General features: G+C 40.2%; 1 protein-coding gene across 9 annotated transcripts in view; it reads left to right on the forward strand.

Moving 5' to 3' along the window:
- The window catches only part of Svil (supervillin), a 148,136-nt gene that overhangs the window by 9,332 nt on the left and 118,472 nt on the right, over positions 1–20,332 (forward strand). For 3 of the 9 annotated variants that reach the window (XM_026402336.2, XM_026402337.2, XM_026402342.2), the window contains exon 1: positions 3,337–3,495. The exons of 2 other annotated variants lie outside the window; for them this stretch is intronic. In XM_026402336.2, the coding sequence (XP_026258121.2) occupies positions 3,486–3,495 (10 nt within the window). In that variant the 5' untranslated portion in view covers positions 3,337–3,485. Of the gene's footprint in view, positions 1–3,334; positions 3,496–20,332 lie in introns of those variants that run through there. 4 more of the 9 variants (XM_026402338.2, XM_026402339.2, XM_077802870.1 and 1 more) reach the window with 4 other exon arrangements.

Raw genomic sequence — 20,332 nt, forward strand, 5'->3', positions numbered from 1 at the left:
TGGATGCTCTAAGATTTGAGGGAACAAATTTCCTTGGTATTTTAATGGAAAGAGTTTTCCCAGCTAATTTCTATGCACAGAGCATCTCTGGCTAAAATGAGAGCTGATGGTGATTTCTACAATGAATGAACTCACATTTTTAAACAGAAACTTACAGGTAACTTCCAGTAGGGAAAGCTAAGTCCTTGTTGCAGGGAACTGTAAAAGATGATTTTGTTGAACAATGTTTTTAAACTGAGGTCCATGAATAGTTTTTGGAAGGTTAGACTATCTGGCAAAAACTGTATCAGAAATGCTTTTTTTCTGAAAGCTGATTTAACAGAGGAATGATCTCTTTTTTTTTTCCATTCTTTCTTTTTTCTTTTTCTTTTCTTTTCTTTTCTTTCTTTTTTTTTTTTTTTTTTTTTTTTGTTTTGTACCAGGGATTGAACTCAGGGGCACTCGACCACTGAGCCACATCCCCAGCCCGTTTTTGTATTTTATTTAGAGACAGGGTCTCCCTGAGTAGCTTAGTGCCTCACTTTTGCCGAGGCTGGCTTTGAACTCTTGATCCTCCTGCCTCAGCCTCCTGAGCTGCTGGGATTACAGGTGCACCCTGCTTTCATCAGTTTTCTTAAGGGGGTTATAACTCTTGGGCAGCTGAAGTTTCATGCTGGTTATTTATATAGCAGTTAATACCTCACCCTCATGCACCTTAGGGCTTCTGGGGCGGAGGTCATCTATCCACTGAGTCAAGATGAGGGCAGCCCAAGTGTCTGGTTCAGGGTTGTTCAGCAGAAGTGGCTGCTAACCACTGGTGACTGTTGAGCACTTGACAATGATGTGAGGACAGCCAGGTGTGGTGATACCCAGCTCTAATTCCAGCTACTTGGGAGGCTGAAGCAGGAGGACTGTGAGTTGAAGGCCCACCTGTGCAAAATAGCAAAACTGTCTCAAAAAAGAAAAAAGCAGCAAGTGCAACTGAAGAATTGAACTTTAAGTCCAACTTCATTTTAACTTGGTCAGTTGCCATCACCTTAAGTGTTGGGCAGTACAGAACCATAGGAAGTAAATTTGGGCATTATACATCTGCCTATATGAATAGAAGAACCACAGTACGTTACAGTTTGACTTATCCATGTAATTCATGATGCTGGGATTACAAAGGAAAAATTTTAAAACTTGTGTTTTCAGAAGAAATCAAAGCTTCCTATATCAGAGGAAAAATGTTTGGGATTCCCCATTCTTCCCACCAATCCACATATACACACCCCAATGCAAATGTGTGCACACACACATACCCCCATGTTACGGTTTTGTGGGGGTTTTTTTTGTGTCTCCAGACACATTAAATGTTCATTTTCACATTCTGAATTATGCATTCAAAGATTCATGCTTTCCTGTCTCGCCATTGCTAATTACATTCGGGTTGAATCCTTCAGGCCAGCCTCGCCAGGCAGCACTTACTTAATGAACTTGGAGGCTGAAAAGTGCTATAGATTCAGGGACAAAGTGGTTTGAGTTGGGGGGGGGGGGTGTTGTCCTCTTTAATTTGTCAACATCATGTGCTTTGTTGTTCTCTTCTAATTTTATGTTTGGAATTAAGGTCATGAGGCTCTGTGAAACATGATTTGAAATGTTCTTCTGTTTGTTTTTGTTTTTAACTCTCCAAAACGTATGGATATAAACTAAAGATGTCCTTCAGGAACCAGGGATGTGATATGTACACTTTTCTGTGATACTGGTTGTGTGAGATCTTGTGTTTACCAAGTGAGCCGTGCCAAATGCTCTTCATTTATTCATTCATTCCAGTGATTTTTGAGTACCTACTGTGGTTTCAAATGATATCATGTATTGGGGCCAGGAATATAGCTCAGTGGTAGGGTGCTTGCCTCACATGTGCAAGACCCTGAGTTCCATCTCTAGCACTGAGAAAAAACCAAATTCATGCATTTTTCCTTAAATGTCCACAGTTCATGAACCTCTGACAGTTTGTAACATGTACAGAGTTGTGCAGTACAATGGGAAGAAAAGAAACTACCCTGTAGGAGTTTTCACATTTGGAAAATGAGATGTTGACCAACATCATCTTTAAAGTTCTTTGCTTTTTTCCACCCTCTGATTGTGTGTGTGTGTGTGTGTGTGTGTGTGTGTGTGTTAAGCTTTCCCCCATAACCTTTATTATTAAAATTAACCCACAATGGAGAAGGATGCAAACTTTTAAGCAATGCAGGAATTTCTGTAGGGCCAGTGGATGAATAAGATCCAGAAAGTGCCAGGCAGTTTAGCTAGATGTCCAAGGTTGTGGGAGGGGGATCCTGCTTCCAGGTGAGGACGGGGTGGCCTCAGGACCCTCAAAGACAGTGGCCTTTGCCCTCTCAGCCACGGGTCTCCTCCGCAGGCCGCCGGGCTGAGACGGAGTGTGGGCTCTGGGCAGCTGGGCCGGTCCCTGGCGTGGCAGACGGGCCAGCACTCGGGCCGCAGAGCAGCGGTGGATCTCTTCCTGTTTGTTTCTTTTCTTTTCTTTTTTTTTTTTTTTCTCTAAAAAAGCACGCAGGTGAATCTCATCCCAGTCCGTATGTTAACAGTCTTTGGAAGCCTGGTGAATCTGATTTTTAGGCATCATTATATTTTGTGGAAAGAGGCCATTGTATCTTGTTAGAATAAACAGGTAATCTTTCCTCCTGTTATCTTTGGGCATGCTCTCATGCCAGCAACTCCACCTGTGTGCCTGGGGCTGAGTCCTTAGTGGCAGCCCCCTATTCCTGGATGCTGTTGGCCTTTCTCATGTTGGCTTTGCATCCTGGTTCTTCTCACCAGCCCTCTCAGCTCCCAGCCTCAGAGAATTTGCTATCTTCGTTTTGCTATCTTCTCACAGAGCTTTGCTAGTTCTGAGCAGTCTCAGGGAAAAGTACCCTGCCCTTGTAACACAGGATGTAAGGTGATTCTCCACTGTGTTTCCTTCCAACTAAAATCAAAATAGATTAGAGTGACTGTTTTTTCAGACGTACAAGAAGGCTTACCTTTTTCTTAAAAGAATGCAGTAATCTGTTGTTAAAAGATGGAATAAAAAGGCAGGAATAATCCCTCACTTCCTCTATTTAACCCTTGCATCAAGAGTAGATGAATAAATAGGTTTAAATGGATTAGTGACTGTGTATCATAAACAGTTCAGCTCAGCTGTTGAGCTGATTGGACTTTTTAAAATAACCAACCCAGTTGACTATCCGAGTTATCACCTGACCTTATTTGGTGTGTCAGAGGGGAGAGTGAGTATTTAGGGACAATATAAGGAGAGTCCTCTTCTTTCTCTTCCTCCTCTTTCCTGTTTCTTTCTTCTCCCCCTTTCTCTTCCTCCTTTCCCTTCTTCTCTTTCTCTTCTTCTTTTCTATTTCCTTCTTCTTTTTATCTCTTCCTATTTTTCTTGTTTTCTCATATTCTTTTTTTCTTTAGCTACTTCTCCTCTTTCATCTTCAGATAATAACTCCAAACCTAACAACACAGCCATGGAGATCTGTAAGTTCTACTGATTTTAATGGATGTCATGATAACATTTTAAACATAGTTCTCTCTAATCTCTCTTTACATAGTTTGACAGTTTTTATAATGCTGCTAATACTAAAAGTGGTCTTTTAGAAATTATTCTATTCTGAAATATGGAATCAGACTTTTAGGCATAATTATACTTTGTGGAAAGAGGCTGTTATTTCTTGTTAGAGTGAACTGGTAATCATTTCTTCTTGGTTATCTTTGTTTATATATCTATCTGTGTGCATATGAATGAATAAGAACCAAAATATCTATGTGTGTATATATTTTTAATGTAATTTGTCCCTGATAATAAGGAGAAAACGAGTACATGACATTCTAGTTTAATTTTAAACCTCATTCTCTCCTTTGGTGTTTGTTAAACTCAAATTTAAAATTAGAAATGTGGTAATTATTTGGCAGTTCAGACTTGCTAAGGGGGACCATATCATATTGTATGTGTGTATGTGCTGGCCTTTTAAATATAGATATTGCCCTGTAAGGATACACCTCATCATCTGCATTCCTAGCTGATTCCGGTGAAGTGGTAGATTTTGGAAACAGAGGCTGTTAGTTTATGATTCTTCTAACAGAGACACATGCCACATTTGTCTGCATTCAGTTCATCCTTGGTCAAAACTCTTTTGTTTTAAAAGCCAGCTGCCTAAGAGTAAACACTCTTGACCCTGACCATAAATATCTGTCATACATCTGGTTAGTTTTAGTTTTAACTGAACAAAATCATTTTGGCAGAAGAGTCATTAAAGTTTGACAGCTCTACAAATTACACAAAATCCTGAACATCACAGGAATCTATTTTCTCACATAGGCATGGACAGGGGCTCACAATCCATTTGGAAATATTTCTTCTCTGGTGTTGAGAATCTTCTGAAAAATGTATTCTTTAAGCAAATAAAGCATATAATAGAAAATAAATAAGATGACCAAAAAACAATGTGCATGTGCACAGTGTCTTCCTCAGTTCTCAGAGAAATTCAAAGAGAATCATTAATTTTACAGTTTAAATTCTAGAACATCAGGCCATCACCATTATCCATGCTCTGTTGGATTATCCTTCATGGAAGGATTTGCCATCCTGGGCCACACAAAGGGCAGCCAATTTAACCTGGATTATAAATTGCCATTTTCAGCACAAACTCTGCCTCTAAATTGCTTCTAGAGCATTGGAGCCCGGGGTGATCATTCTTGATCTGTGCATTAAAATATCTAATGGAAAAGCTCATTTGGGGGCTAAAGGTGTGGCATGATAGAGAGCTTTCATAGCATGTGTGAGGCCCTGGATTCCATCCTGGCACCAAAAGTTAACTAATTTATTAATTATTATTAAAATAAAAACTTGTCTGTAGCCCAGAAGGGACGGGGCAGCAGTAGAGGGTTTAGGTTCCCCAGCTGCGCCTGGGCCATTGTATCCTAGTAGTTACCCGTGAGTAGCCAGAAGGCATTTGGGCTTTGGTGGAGAGGGTCCCAGTGGAGTCAGGCATTGTGAGTCTGTGTGAGAGGCAGAGCTGAAGAAGGCTTGGGCCTGACCCTGCTTTGACTTTTGCTTTGTGCAGCCACTAATCCAGAAAAATCCTTCCTGAGGCCTCAGAGGCTGTGTCTCTTCTCATCAGCAGGGTCTTGTCAGGGAGCTGCAAACAGCCTGCTGTAGTCAGAAAAGACGGTGTTTTCCTTTCCACAGCTTTATGACATAAAGTAAAACCTGAGTGTGACAAACTACGTAATAAATCCCCCTTCCTCAAGAATTATGAATTGAGGTCTTGATTCTTAATCGGAACTGTGTGCAGCTGTTGGGTTTTGGGCTCCTGATAGAGCTTTCATGAAGATCAAATGTATTAAATCTTCTCCCATCCTGAAGAGGCCTGGATTAGCCAGCCTCCCAGGAGAACATTCCTCCTCATCTTGTGTAAGCAAGGCTCTCTGGAAGCTGTCTGATGTCTCTACACGTGCCCCACAGTAGTGCCTCCGTGTCCAGTTTATCACCGATGAGAGGTTAGTAGGACACTTTTATGGGACCCATGATAATGATGACTGGTGTTTTAGGACTTGAAAATCTCTCAACATATTGGCCAGACTGGAATATCCTAGAAGATATCTATTTCTGAGTCCAATATGCCCATTTTCTGGCAAATTTGGCCTGCATTGGCTAGCTTTGTTTTTTTCTATGGAGAGCCGCATAGAAACTAATTTGAGAAAAATTTCTATTGGAAACATGGAGCCCACCAAGGATAAGTAGACTATACTTGAAGCATACACAAAAACCTCACAGTCACTGGAACCCAACAGGAATCTCCAGAAATGGTTTACTTTTACATAGTCAATGGCCATTTTCTAGTTAGGTGGGCAGAATTTCTTAACATGAATTTGCTTGTTCTCTAATTAACTTATATCTAAATAACCCGACAGCATCATGGAAAATATTATGTATGCTCCCATAAACACCAGTGTTGAAGACCTTGACACATGAGAGAATATTCTAGAACTAACCAGTGACTTGGCCTCAGTGTGTGCCTAGCCTCAGGTAGAAGAATAGCATTGCTTGGATGTACCCTGGGTTTCACTATTTTAGGATTGGGCAAATAAATTGATTAACATATTATTTGAAATTTAAAATAAAATCTCTTACTCTCAAGAGAATTGCTAGACTCTCCATGCACTTGTCAGGAGGGAAAAACTTTCTTTACTCTCTTGGGTTGGGTAACTAGGGGCTTTCAAATTTAACTGACAAAAGTGAGATTAACAAAGGAAAGACATATAAATTTTATTAATATTTTATATGCATGGAAGTTCACAGAAAAGCAGTGAAACTCAAAGAAGTAGTCAGACTTAGGAACTTTTATGCCCTTCTAAATAAAGGAAAGAGCGTTTTGACTTCAAGGGAAAATAAATCATGGGAAGTGATTAGGAAATACAGGGGAGAACTAATGAAAGATAAGGATTTATATAGTAAGATTTGTCCATGCAGACTTATCTTGGACCAACTCTCCATCTCTAGTGATAAGAGTTGCTCTTCTCTTCCTGGTACAGGATGGGGTTGGCATACCATCACAATGGGAAATTGATGCCCTGCTTTTAGGCAGGAAAGCAGAGGGCAGAGAATGCTTCCTGCATCTGCTGATTCTCAGTTGCTTTCAGCTCAGAATCAGTCGTATGTCAAAGCGATATATTTTCTAGGTATGTTAGTCAACTTGCCATTAGTGTAATAAATACCCGAGATGATGAACATATAAAGAGAAAAGGTTTGTTTTGCCTCACAGTTTGTTTTGGCTCCTGTTGCCTCTGGGCCTTTGTAGCAAGTTAGCACATCATGACGGTGAGTGCGTGGTAGAATACAACAGTTCACTTCATGATGTGGAAGCCATCCTGAAGAAGGAAGAGACTGGGGTCCCACAATCTCCTTTGAGGACATGCCCTCCAATAACCAAAGCCCTCCCACTAGGTTCCACCTCTTAAACAGTCTGCCACTTCTCAATGGCACTTCTCTGGGGAACAAACCTTTAACACATGGGGCTTTGAAGAACATTTGAGGTCCAAACTATAGCGGGGTGGCAAAACTAGGATCCCTTAACATTTTACATAAAAAAAAATCAATGCTGAACAGTAAATCCTAATGTGAGATTACCAAGTATTCACTGTGAGGTTTTCTTTATCTAGAATCTGTTTTCTTTATCAATTTGTTGTATTTTATGTTTGATTTTGGAACAACTTGCCCATGTAATTGCCTGTACCCTAGTATTCCAGAACAGGCTTATGTGTTGTTTTTTTTTTCTTAAAGATGGAAATGCAGTGTTCTTACATAGTAAAGCTATAATAACTCCACCTACCCATATGCTTGAAAAATCTTTAGGCCATGAAGATTTAAACAAAAACTAAATTTGGTCTTCTTTACAAGCATGTCATTTAGAGAAAGTATCATATGATGTCATTGCAAGTTGTATAGGAAAAGTGTCAACATCTGTTTAAACTTAGTAGGCTGAAATGAAATGTAAGGAAGTCAGGGTAGAAGTTTGTTTGAAATATGGTGAACTTTTTTTTTTTTATTCTGAAAATGGGGTGTTTCAAATAGGCAGAAATCTGAACAGGATTTGGAAAATGTTTTTATATTTTGATATGCTGGATATTATGTGTGATATAGAGGATTGGTGACCATAATTCACTAAGTTTGGCATGTAGCAGGTGCTCAATAAATATTTGTGGAGTGAAGCAATTAATGAATGAAAGCAAGCGTGCGCGCGCGCACACACACACACACACACACACACACACACACACACACACACACACACACCCCTGAGCTGTAAGAACTGAAAGCCTGCTTGATTTCCCCATCTGCCAAGGTTCCTGGTAAAAATTGGCTTTGTAACACTTCAGATTCATTCAGACCTTCCAGAAGGAAAGTAATTAAGTATTTTTGTTTTAGACAGCTCCATTTTTATGCTGTAGATGACAAGCAAGGAATAACAAGTTTTAGCTTTTAGCAAAATGAGTAATTAAACCACAGAAGGTACTGCCAATAAAATTGAAATCAGATATGTCACTTGATCCAGGACTGTGTTGAATTTGCTTTATGAATTGGTGGGGTAAACAGGCTAAATAATACACCATTGAATAGCTGGGAGAATTAGGATAATTGTAAAAGGTTTAAAAACAAGGTGCAAATGTCTAGAAAATTGCTTAACTGAAGCTAAAACAAATGAAATGAGGTCAATCCTTAGACTGTGAGTTGACAGCTTTTTAAAATAACAATTGATTGGTCTGTTTCTTAAATAGATACTGTTATTTACTTTAAAGTTTGAGTAACCTGTTGTCTCTCTGTAGGATTTCCAGTGGCCCCTGAAGCCAGTATGTATTGGTTCAAATTATAACATTTTTCATGACTACTTTCATTAGCATGGGCTGGTAACTGAGCCTCTGCCCTCAATTTCCTCTTCTGTAAAATGGGATTGATAACACTACATAGCACCTAGGGTTGTTACGAGGATCAGATGGGGTCATCCTCGTAAACAGCCTCTTCTATCTTAAGCAGCACGCCCCACTTGCCCACATGGCTGTGTTTATTGAGTGATGATGATGAAGATTATTAATCCTTATTAAGAGAAAGAGGATTTGTAGGTTTCATTCTTAGCCTTAAGCTGCAAGGACTTTTCTAACTAAAACTGAATTGCAATTTTTTGCCAACTCCAGTATTAAACGTGGATGATCTGACTCTAAGATTTCCATGAAATTTAGGAAAATGATTTCACATCCTTCAATTAAAAATTATTTTAAAAGGTTTTATTTTAATACTGGTATCAATAGTAGAAAAAGCTCCTTCACCTGGTACCTGGGTGGCCATATCAAAGCCAGTTTCCTGAGGAGCAAGCTCAGAACCTTGGATGTAACCACCATTCTGAGCTGACTTACACTGAGAAACCCTTGGCCACGATAGTCTTCTACATTCCACATGGGGAAAGGAAAACTGTCCTCCTGGAGTGGACTTGGTGGGGCTTTCGAAGTTTATCTGGCATTTGGAATCCTTAGGCAGGTTCTTTAAAAAACACATAAAAGAAGAAAATTTTTTTTTTTTGGTTAAACTATTAAATTACAGATGAATATTTGTATATTTATTCATCAAGGAGAAATTCTATATTAATGAAAGTATGCTAGAGTAATGTCACCTTGGGTTTAGAAGAGATCATATTCATCAAGGTCATTGTTTTCCAAAATCAAATGATCATTAGAATCGATTGATAAAAGGGAAATACAAATCAGTACTACACTGAGCTTTCCTCTTACTCCATTCAGAATGGTAGCCATCAAGAATACAAATAATAATAAATGCTGGTGAGGATGAGAAAAAATGAATTCTTATACACTCTTGGTGGAATTACAAATTGGTACAACCACTATGGAAATCATTATGGAGGCTCCACAAAGTCTAGGAATGGAATCACCATAGGACCCAACTAGACCACCCCTCAGTTTTCATCCAGAAGTATTCAAGTCAGCCTGCTATAGCGAGACTTGCATGTGCAAGTTTATAGCAGCCCAATTAACAAAAGCCAAATTTTGGAACCAGCCTAGGTGTCCATCGGGGAATTAATGGATAAAGAAAATATGGTATATATACATAATGAAGTTTTATTCAACCTTCAAAAATGAAATTACGTCACTTGCAGGAAAATGGATGGAACTGAAGACCATTATGTCAAGAGAAATAAACCAGGCATTAGAAAATCAAGGGTCCTATGTTTTCTCTCATATGTGGAAGTTAGGAAAAAAATGGAGGTAAAAAGTAGGGGGATCTGTTGAAAATAGAAGGGAGACCAACAGAGTCATGGAAGGAGATTGGGGAGGGAGGAGAGAAGGGACAGAGGAGGTACTGAGGAGAGAAACCAATAATGTACCAACTTAAAGATTCAGTTAAAAGAGAATCACTTGATAAAACTCTTAGAAAAAAAATACAAGTTCGTTTTGACCCCACCCAGAACTATTTGCTTGAACAATCAGTAAGTAAATCTACCAGGACTATAAACCTTCCTCAAGTGCTTCTGAGGTACAGCCTTGGGGGCATCCCTGGCATTGGTCCCCATCCTTCCCTCTATAGCATCTTGGTCCAGTGCCACTCATCATCCTGCCTGCTTGAACCCACTCGCTGTGGGGTTTTGTGAGCATCATTCTGATCAGCTTGTTAAAATATTTGTGACTCTGAAAAGCACACTTCCTGAGATTTAAGAATATTTTGAATTTTTTTTCTTTGCAAAGTTTGTCTTCTTAACTTCATAATATAAATTTCTTAGAAAACCGTACTTAACATCCAAGAGAGCACATGATGTCTTCTTATTTTTATTGGGTCCAAAGCTCCAGAGCTATTTCTTTGAAATACGAATCATTTGCTAAACTGCAGTGTATTTAGGCAGAGGAGTGACAGTGCTGCCCTTAAGCCCCGAGTCTCAAAAGTGGGGTACTTACATAGCAAGTGCAAGTGATTTAACAATAATTCAGCCTGGCTCAGAGAGGAGCTCACTTCCAATTTCTTCACTGCCATCATGCGTGATATTAAGAATACTCAGTCATTCTCTTACCTGATGTCATTATCAACATATGAGAACCTGGAAGAGAAGCAAAAGGAAAACAGAAAGCCCTAAGATTTGTTCCCCAAGAACAACTGGAACAAGGACCATGGTTCTGTTGGCATTGAGTACCCAGTGGGTGGTTTCAGTCCATTCTGATTCCTTGAGACCCTTACTCACTGGGATGATCTCACCACCTGGCTGACACACACATGCCACCTGGGGTCAAAGCTGATCCTCTTATTTCTTGTAATGAGAAGAAGGAATGAAAATTGGTATTTTTCTAAAGAGGCCAGTTCTGCCAACATCTGGCTGCCCCCTAGAGAAGATAGCATATTTCTAGAGAAAAAAAAATGATCAAACATATTGCTGATGGAGTTCACACTAGTCCACACCTCAACCCCTGGTGCTAGGCCATGTTTTATCTCCTGGAACTTAATGTCCATGCAATGAGAGCTTCTCCTCTTAGGCTGACCTGGCCCCTTTTTCTTCATATGTGACCTTGAACCTCTAAATTGCCACAAGTATGGGGATCCCAGGGAACCAGCTGGTTCCAATCACCATGAAGGACTCACTCAGAGTTCTTCCTGGTAGAGACCACAAGTTCTCCAAAGAGTTCCTTTGCTTCAGAGCCTAATCTTTTCCCCACCTGCAAAGAAGAGCAGAGCTGGGATCCTGCCTGCCTGTTAACCACATCTGACAGTAACTAGCCCTATTTTTTTTTTGTGTGTGTGCCCTTTGATTTCAATCTTCTCTACCTTTAGCATTCATTGCTTCCCATTCCTTGCCAGAATATTCCAGGATGTCATAGAATGTCAAGAAATTTTGTTTTCAATAAGGGATGGTATTGGAATCATCCTGTATTGTGCACACTCACTTGCTCAAGGGAAAGTGAGTCTCAACACATTTGCGTATTGGCTCAGGAGCCGGTAGGGACAAGTAACCACTTGACACAGTGGCTAGTTCTCCCTGCCTTGATGCCAGTCTGAGATGTGGGCTGTGGCCACACTTAATGCAGCTCTCATGTTTAAAACAGTTTATTGAGTACTCTTTGACCTATAATAGAATGTGAAGGTAAACCAAAAATTCCAGCAAAAGGGATTTAGGTGAGGCATGAGTAGAAGGTGGGATTATAGAGATTGTTCACTTTGAGAAGGCTTGATGAAGAAGGACAAGACAATATTCATTCCTCTCAGGCACTTAGTGGGATTTAGTGTCATTTATTACTATCCAGAACGGCAAAAAGAAATTGTGATAATCCCTATGAGTAGTATCCATGGCAAATATGAAATGGCTCATCACTCCATACACAAGTATGAACTGGAAGATTTTAAGAGCAAGCTGCTCTTTGGGTACCTGAGAGCCAGCTTGGGTAGCTCAGGAGCTCAGAGGTGAGTTTGCACACAATGATCACAATTTGACGTAGTGCAGCATGAGTTATAAGAGTTGGAGGGGCAAGAGGATGAGGGAGTCCAGGAAGGTTCATAGGCATTAAGGATGGATAGGATTTTGATACATGGAAAGATGGGGGTTGGTAAGCAGGAGGGAGGGACAATTGAAGGCAGAATGAATGGAGCTTGTTTGTGCAATGGAGAGTCTTGAATGGTAAGATAAGCAGAGTGTGTCTCTTGGCAAAGGCAAACCTTTGGAGTTTCAAATAGATCAGTTACAGCCAAGTGAAGGATGGGGCAGAAGAGGGAACTGGTGTGATCCTACAAGTCTTAAACTAGGATGATGGCAGCAGGAAGGGACCAGAGAAGGGTGAGGGAAAAGTTGGCCGGGTTGAACAGTTTGTTGGAGATAGAGACCTGCAAGAACCCAAGGGACATGAGTGGGACACGCCACTCATATCCTCAGGGATCCATGGGATAGAAACAAGAAAAAGATGGGGGTTGTCTGACTTCAGTGACCTTCCTATCCAGTTCTCACTAGTCCATCCCAGTGGTGATGGGTCAAGGTCAGCAGGAAAGCAGGCTGAGACAGCGTCCTCAGGAGAGGATCTTGCTGAGGAGGTAACTGCCAACTTGCCCCCGCTGCCTGTGAGGTCCCTTTCAGGATAGAGGAGCTGATCCTGCCTGGCCTGGCTGGAAGTGTGGTGGGAGGCCATGAGTGACACCTGACAATGAGGAGGCAGGATGGAGCCGGTGCAAGGCTGGGAGGTGGAGAGTCTGGTGCTCAAAATGACTACCAAATCCAGAGCTGTGCGTGCAGTGACTGCAGAAGACCTTTTCTTTGGGAAAATTTTTCTTAGGAATTCAAAAGAATTATCCAGCAGATGCATGTCTTGCAGAACCGTTCATCACATAGCACATTTGTTGTATATTAGAACAAGCTTCCTTTAAAGATTGAAAGACACAGAATCTCGAAGCTTCCAGAGTATGCTGTTGCAAGACTCGGTTTGTGTCCTCTGTTTACCCAGTGCGTGGGCTGGGAGTAAGGATGGGAAGATCTTGAGCTGTCCTTATCTGCTCCCTACTGGGTTTCAGAGATGTGCCCTGCTTGTCCGAGGGCCTGTGAGCCAGGCCTCTCTGAGCATCATTTGAGGCAGAGCAAGAACTTGACCTTGATGAAAGCTGCACCAACACAACAACCCATTCAGTCTTCAGAGGACGAAAAGACCACTTTTACCACAGTAACAGATCAGATGACATACCTCAGAATGAACTTCATGTGCGATGTATAATATAAAAACTGTAAAATGCTCTCAAAGAATTTTTAAAAAAAATTTTTTTATAGGAAAATGCAAGGTTATAAATATATCAACTCTTCCTAAGTTTGTTTATTAAGGTTAACAACAACAACAAAACTAGGCAAATGAATTCTAAAGTTCACATGAATAAACAAGAGCTATCATTTTTTTAAATTCATTACACAGCCCCAATTATTCAAATGATTTTTAGTACTGACAAGTGAAAAAATAGAACAGTAGAATAGATTAGAAAGCCAGAAATTGTTCAAATATATGTAGGAATAAACAAATGGGGTGGCAGAGTATCATTTAATATAAATGGAGTGAAATGGACTACCCAATAAATGCTAGGGCAACTAGATGACCAATAAATTGTTCCATATGCCAGGACAAATTTCTAGTAGACCAACTATTTAAATAGGTGTTTTTGTTTTGTTTTGTTTTGTGTGTGTGTGTGTGTGTGTGTGTGTGTGTGTGTGTGTGTGTGTGGTGCTAGGGTGGATCCCAGGGCCTTGCATATTCTATGCTAGGCAATCCCTTTACCACGGAGCTATACTCCCAGTCCTAAAGAGTTAAGAAGAAAAAGAAACCAAGATGCATTCTTTTTTTTTTCAAAAATTTTTTTAGTTGTCAATGTACCTTTATTTTATTTATATGTGGTGCTGAGAATTGAACCCAGTGCCTTACACATGCTAGGCAAGTGCTCTACAACTGAGCCACAACCCCCCAGCCCCCAAGATGCATTCTTATTTGATCAAATCAACTGTAAAAAGACATTTTTTGGAGCAATTGGAAAAAACCCCAATGTGGATTAATTATTAGATACAAAATAATCTTGTTGCTTTGTTACATATAATAATAGTTTCATGGCAATGCAAGGAATTATCCAGAATTTTTTAAATGGATAGTGAAGTATATAGAGGTAAACATGAATTGATATCTTGGGTTTCTTTAAAAGTTTTAGAAATAAAGGGCTAAAAGAAGCTCATAAGGCAAAATCTTGACATTTGTTGAATCTAGGCCATGCTGGTTCATTGAAGCTTCATCTCTGCTTTGTATCAGTTTGAATTTTTTGGAAAAAAAAAAAAAAATAAGTACCAGATAAGACAAGCGAACTTCTTCATAGCTATGGGTTTGGCAGACGTTGTCAACTGATTGAGAAACCAGAAACCATGAAAAATAAGATTCATAAAAAATCAACAATGTTTTATTCTTTTAAAGGCATGTTTGTGCTGGATGGGGGTTGGGCGAACATCACCAAAGAGAAAGGAAAGTTATTTGCAACTCATATCACAGATAAATGGATGATACACAGATACGGAAACTTCTAGAAAGCCTTAGAAATCAGCAACTCTAGATAAATAGGCAAAGAATCTGACCATAAAAGAGGAATTCAAATAGGCTAACATATGAAAAGATGCCCAACTTTATTCATAGTAAGAGAAAAAAGTGGCTTGGGAATATCAGATCTAGCAGTTGATGTGCTACTGATGAGACTGAGGGGCACCAACAAACCATTGCTGATGGAAATGTGAAATGATGTGATGCCTGAGAGGAGCATTTTGGTAGTTTCCGTCAGAATTCTTTCAGGTGCACTTCTGTTCAAGGCTTTACACTGTAGCTTTGAAATAGCAAAAGACTGGAAACCCTAAGGCCTATCAATCGGGGGCTGGTTAAATTCTGGAAACTGTGGACAATGGAATACTATGCAGCTATAAAAAATGAAGAAAATGTAGACCTATTTGGGAAGGTCTCCCAGGGACATCATTGAGTGCACTTTACATTCCTACTTGTGTATAAAGGGAAAATAAGTATTTATTTATATTTGCTTTCTAAAAGCAACTGCATAAGGATAAGTAAGAAACTAATAACCAGCAACTAGGAAATGAGGGAGAAGACTAGAATATTGCCTTGTGAACTTTCTACTCTTTAGCTATATCCTCATCACATGCATCAAGAAATTGCAAACGTAAATTGGATTTTAAAGGACTGTACTGTGAGCTTATTGCATAGAGTCACCTTTGCAGATGAAGTCCTGGCTTTATGTATGACATCTATTAGCAGTTAACTTTTATGTGAATTGAATGAAATTCCAAAAATAACAATTAGGTCATTTGAAAACATAGGCCTTAGGTGCCCATTAAGTCTTCTCAATGTACATTCTGTTCTGAACGTGGTCTAACCGGCCCTGGATATGTCCTGCGATTGAGTCAGGTATTGTGACTGCTTTGAGAACGAAAGCTCATTCCTCTATCATTTCATCACCCCTCTCGTGATCCAGCCAGCTGCTCTATTAAATATGAATACCAAGTATGCTTTAGACCTACTGGTGAAGAAATTAGATGAACTGTCTGGCCATAAATTATATCATGATTCTTGGGAGATTTTTGTACCCTGGAGCCAGAGCTATTTCACTGTGTTTCAGGCTTAATTTCAAGCATCTGCATGCTGAATACTTTTCCATTTTCATTTTAAAAGCTCTATATTAGCACCTATTTTACTTCACACCATGCCTCACAGAATTCTTTCTTGGAAATACTACCATTTTAAATTTTAGTCTCTAAGCAAACAAAATGAATACTGTCTCTTCCTATCCTCCTATCTCTTCTCTTTTTATTTATTTTTTTTTTCTTATAAAGAAAGTTACAAATAGTAGTTGCATTTTCATTCTGTGCATTGGATGAGAGGAAGAGAGAGGAGGACAGGTTTGGGGGGGGGGGGCTCCTTTGCAAAGTATTCCTCCTCTGGGACTAAATTACCAATCACAGCTACAACCTTGTGAAGCTCAGCACTACCTTTAATTTATTTACTTCCAAAGTAGTGCATATTCAACAGAGAAAGAAGACTGAAAGTTTCCAGTCGTTGGAATGGTGAGAAGTCCTTTAGTATAATCTCTCTCCCTCTCCCTCTGTGCTAGTCTCTCCCCCCACCTCCCCTTCTCTCCCTCTCTTTTCTTGGTGTTGGGATTCAACCCAGAGTCTCACTCATGCATGTGAAGCATGGGCCCTCCCTCGATCCCCTTCATTATAGCGTCAATAGAAAAGATTTTAAATAATTGTACCTCTTTTGCATTCCTTATGAAATTAGATTTAGTTTTCTAGACTTGGCCATTTGCATCTCTAAACATTATATTGCAAAGCCAATGAAAGTCTGCAGCTTCCAGATTTACACAATTCTTAGGTTTACAGGTTTTACTTAGAAGGCCTGACTCAGTAAGCATTTGTATTCATGCATGGAAACATTTATATATTTTCATTCTTCCCCAAATCATCCCTGTGGTGAATACTTCACCTGCCCATCCTTTTCTGAGGAGTGGAATGCTCCTGGGCCTTTGGGGCTGGGGAGCCAGGCTGCCCCACAGCAGGGAAGACAAAGCCTGGCAGGTTAAACAGACATGTTGGAAGGTGTATCATGTGTTAAAGAAACATCCCCAAATGTTCTTGTTTTTAACTTATTGCAAAATAATTCCAAATGTTGGCACAACAGCACTTCTTTTTGTAGCTGTTTAGAATTGCTAATGGGTCCATAAAATTAGTAAGAGAATAAACCCATTGCAATATAACCTAATAACCAGGACCCTAAATTTTGAAGAGCACTACCAGATCTATCACAGACATACCAAACACTGGCTTCAGATTTAGCTGAATCAGAATGACAGTGATCCTAACCAGCAACAAACTGGTAAAAAAAGAGAAAGAATTGGAAGAGCAGAGGATTCAACAATCAAGCAACTGGATAATGATCAAGTGCGTGAGTGTACAGTGATAAATTAGAGGCACCCATTTGTTTGTGTGTGCCAGAAAGAGCATGGGGGGAAGAGGAGAATAGAGAGGGAAGGGAAAGAGTTAACTGGTGCAGAGCAGCAGGTGGTGGTTGCCACCTAGTAATGGAGTCAGGAAGCCTGCATTGTGCTGAGTGCTACTATGAATAAATGTCATCAGGCCTTAGAACAGCCATGCTTAGAGAGGACCACTGGTCTAAGAGTTCAAGCCCAGCTGTGGCTTGAACTCAGACTGTCTTAAGAGTGCGGACTCTCAACCCCCTGGCTGCTCTTTGCATTAAGAATCATCTATCTTGTCATCAGCTGCCTCTACATCGGAGCTTAAAGTCTCAGGTTCCCTCCTGAAATGGGCCTGTGTCAAGCACCTTGTTATATAATTGCCAATGGTACCTCAGACTTCACCTTTCCCCAAATTGGGACCAGAAGCGACAAGGTGCAAGAAGGAGAAAATGCTTTTAGCTCAGCCTGAGCCCATTTCCACTTTTACAGCAATGCTTTGGAATGCAACAGTGCACTAGTCTCCCTAAGAAGGGTTTACAAGTATCCTCCTCACAGATAAAGAATAACATATTTTGATCTTTCTGATTGAACTCCAGCTCTGGGGTTGGGTAAATCTGATGCATGCATTGGTTTTAGATTAAAACATGGCATGTAATGTTTTGGAAAACAAAGCGAACAAATGAAAGTCTTGGGGGGATTCTCCTTTTCTGCCTTTGCTGGAGGAACTTACTTATGTTGGGATTGTTGGCGATCTTCCCTGGATGACAAACTTGCGTAACTGTCGTAACATGTTTCTGAGATACAGAGGATGAAAACCACAACAGAATACAAACCTTTCAAGTTAGCACATGAGTGAGGCATATTAATGACTGGGAGAGGTACAGCCTGGAAAAATGGTTTTAAAGAAAGCATAGCTGACACCAGAAGTGTCTGTGCATGTGGTTGAATTAGACTTGATTTCTAGAAAGTGGGTTGGCATTGACTCTCCTGTGGGTCAGGTCATTCTAACTGTAGTCTCCCAAAGCATGGAACCCTGGGAGGGGGCTATGTATGCCACATGGGATTTCAGGTAAGATGGTCTCTCGTTGCCTCATTTTGTCCTTCCCCTGGTTCACTGTAATTTGTTTAGTTGTGTTTTTATTATAATTCCATTTCTTAATTTTTGTGTAGAGTTTTTTTTCCCCCTTCAACACATCATGCTCTGGGACTGATAAAATTTTAGTTGCCGATTCTCCAATAATATTTGCTTAAAATACATCACCACGTGACAGACTTGACTGAAAATGATGCTGGTGTTTAAAAAAGGAAACAGTCCTTACAGTTCTAATAGTTAATTACTGACAGTGCTTTAGACAACCTAGGCTTCTTCCCTCACATGGGCTACACAGATTCACCTGGGGAGCTTCAAAAACCTCTAGTGCCAGGGTCTCACCTAGAGACTTTAACATCATCCGAGTTTGGGCGAGGGTTTGACCTGGTGGGGCTTCTCATAATAGTCTGACCATTAGCTATAGCTGAGATTTACTAAATCAAAGGATTTCACTAAATTTAATTCTACTATGAGGTCTCCGATAAATTTGACTTCTTCTTTCTGATTTCTAGTTAGCATTACAACTAATGCCCAGAATTCAGAGAAAAAAACTATTTTTTTTTTCCTGCTGAGGATGGGGGGGGGGGCATCGTGCATGGTAGGTAAGTGCTATACTGCTGAACTATATCCCCAGTTTGTCAGAGTAAAAAATTTTAAGTGATCCTTATAAAAATCTTATCCAGCTCAAAGTACTAAATAGTAGAGCAATCATTTTGCCCCGTACAGTATATTTTAGGAGTTCTGTCATGGATTGCATGTATGTGATTATCCTGGTCCTCCCTCTACTCCTTCCTTTAGAATAGCAAACTTTCTGGATAGCCAACCAAATGCAAGAGTGCTGTCTTTAATAATATCTCATTTACTAGGTAATCAATGAATTTCACATTTACTGTATAGTATATTCACTTTCCAATCCACCCATATCTCTGACCTTTGGGAAATTGATTTAATTTTCTCTGCCTAGAAGACTACAAAAAATTTTGAAATTAAAAGGAAAGACTAAACAACACCAAAAGGGGGGAAAGTAGAGAAAAAAAAAATCCTCATGGGCTGTGGGCAGGCACTTGTCTAGCATGCCCAAGGCCCTGGGTTTGGTCCCCAGCTGCAAAAACAAAACAAAACAAAACAAAACAAAACAAAACAAAAAAAAACAAAAACCCAGAAACAGATTGTCATGATTTAGAACTTGTTCTAAATTTCCAGGGGAGAGGGGAAAAAATGACTATTTGTCATGAGTCCTGTGAAGGTCAAGGCCAGGCTTAGCAGTGGGGTGTTGTGCTGGGTGTCAGAGGGAGGACCATCGCTCAGTCTGCGACTCATCTCTCACTTGTTCAGTCTAGTTACTACAGAGATGAAGTATTCTTGCTATAGAAATTTTTTTTCTTTGCCAAATCATCATGATCAAATGTTTCTACAGCCAAACAAAATGACACATTGGCTTGCAAGGATCACCCACACCCTCCCATCAATTTAAAAAAACAACCAGAGCTGCTGCTGGGAGCCAGTGGGGAGAGGCTATTTTCTGTTCAGAAAGATGCCCCAGGCAGTTGTAGAGAGCATTGTTTTTGTTAAACTTTGGCTGGGCTGGTGTGTGCATTAGCTCATGTTCCAAATCTGTCACCAGAAGAATGCAGGGAGAATCTTGTTTCAATCTCTTCTTCTTTCGCACTTCACCCTTTTCTGAGCCAGAGTCTAGCATCTCCACCCGGCCACCTTGGCCAAGGCTTCAAAACAGCAGTTTTGAATAAAACCAAATAAGCTTTTCACATGGAAATGGAGGCCCTAAGAAAATTCTGCTAGCCCCCAGCACACAGGTCTAGGCCCTATTGCCCAGAGGTAATTGCTGCTGTTTTAGAGCAGATGGGCTCATCCTGTCCCTGAAGTCCACTGGTCTCCCCTGAAACCAGGGACAGCAGACAAGACTGGGGCAGCCATGATGGCTGCTCCTCAGGCTGGTCATTCTGCCCATGAAGGCACCAGCAGGATCCAGGGACTTTGTGCAGCTCTCAGGGATCACAGAGCCCTTCCTATCCCAACCATAGGTACAGAACCCACCTGTTATCCTTTGGTATTTTTCTTATCTCTCACTAACTCTGTGAGACTTTTTTTTTCAATTATTTTTAATATTTTTTTAATTGCAGATGAACACAATATCTTTATTTTTATTTTATTTTTTTTATTTTTATGTGGTGCTG

This window comes from Urocitellus parryii, chromosome 9 (assembly GCF_045843805.1).
Source record: "Urocitellus parryii isolate mUroPar1 chromosome 9, mUroPar1.hap1, whole genome shotgun sequence".
Taxonomy (NCBI): Eukaryota; Metazoa; Chordata; class Mammalia; order Rodentia; family Sciuridae; genus Urocitellus; species Urocitellus parryii.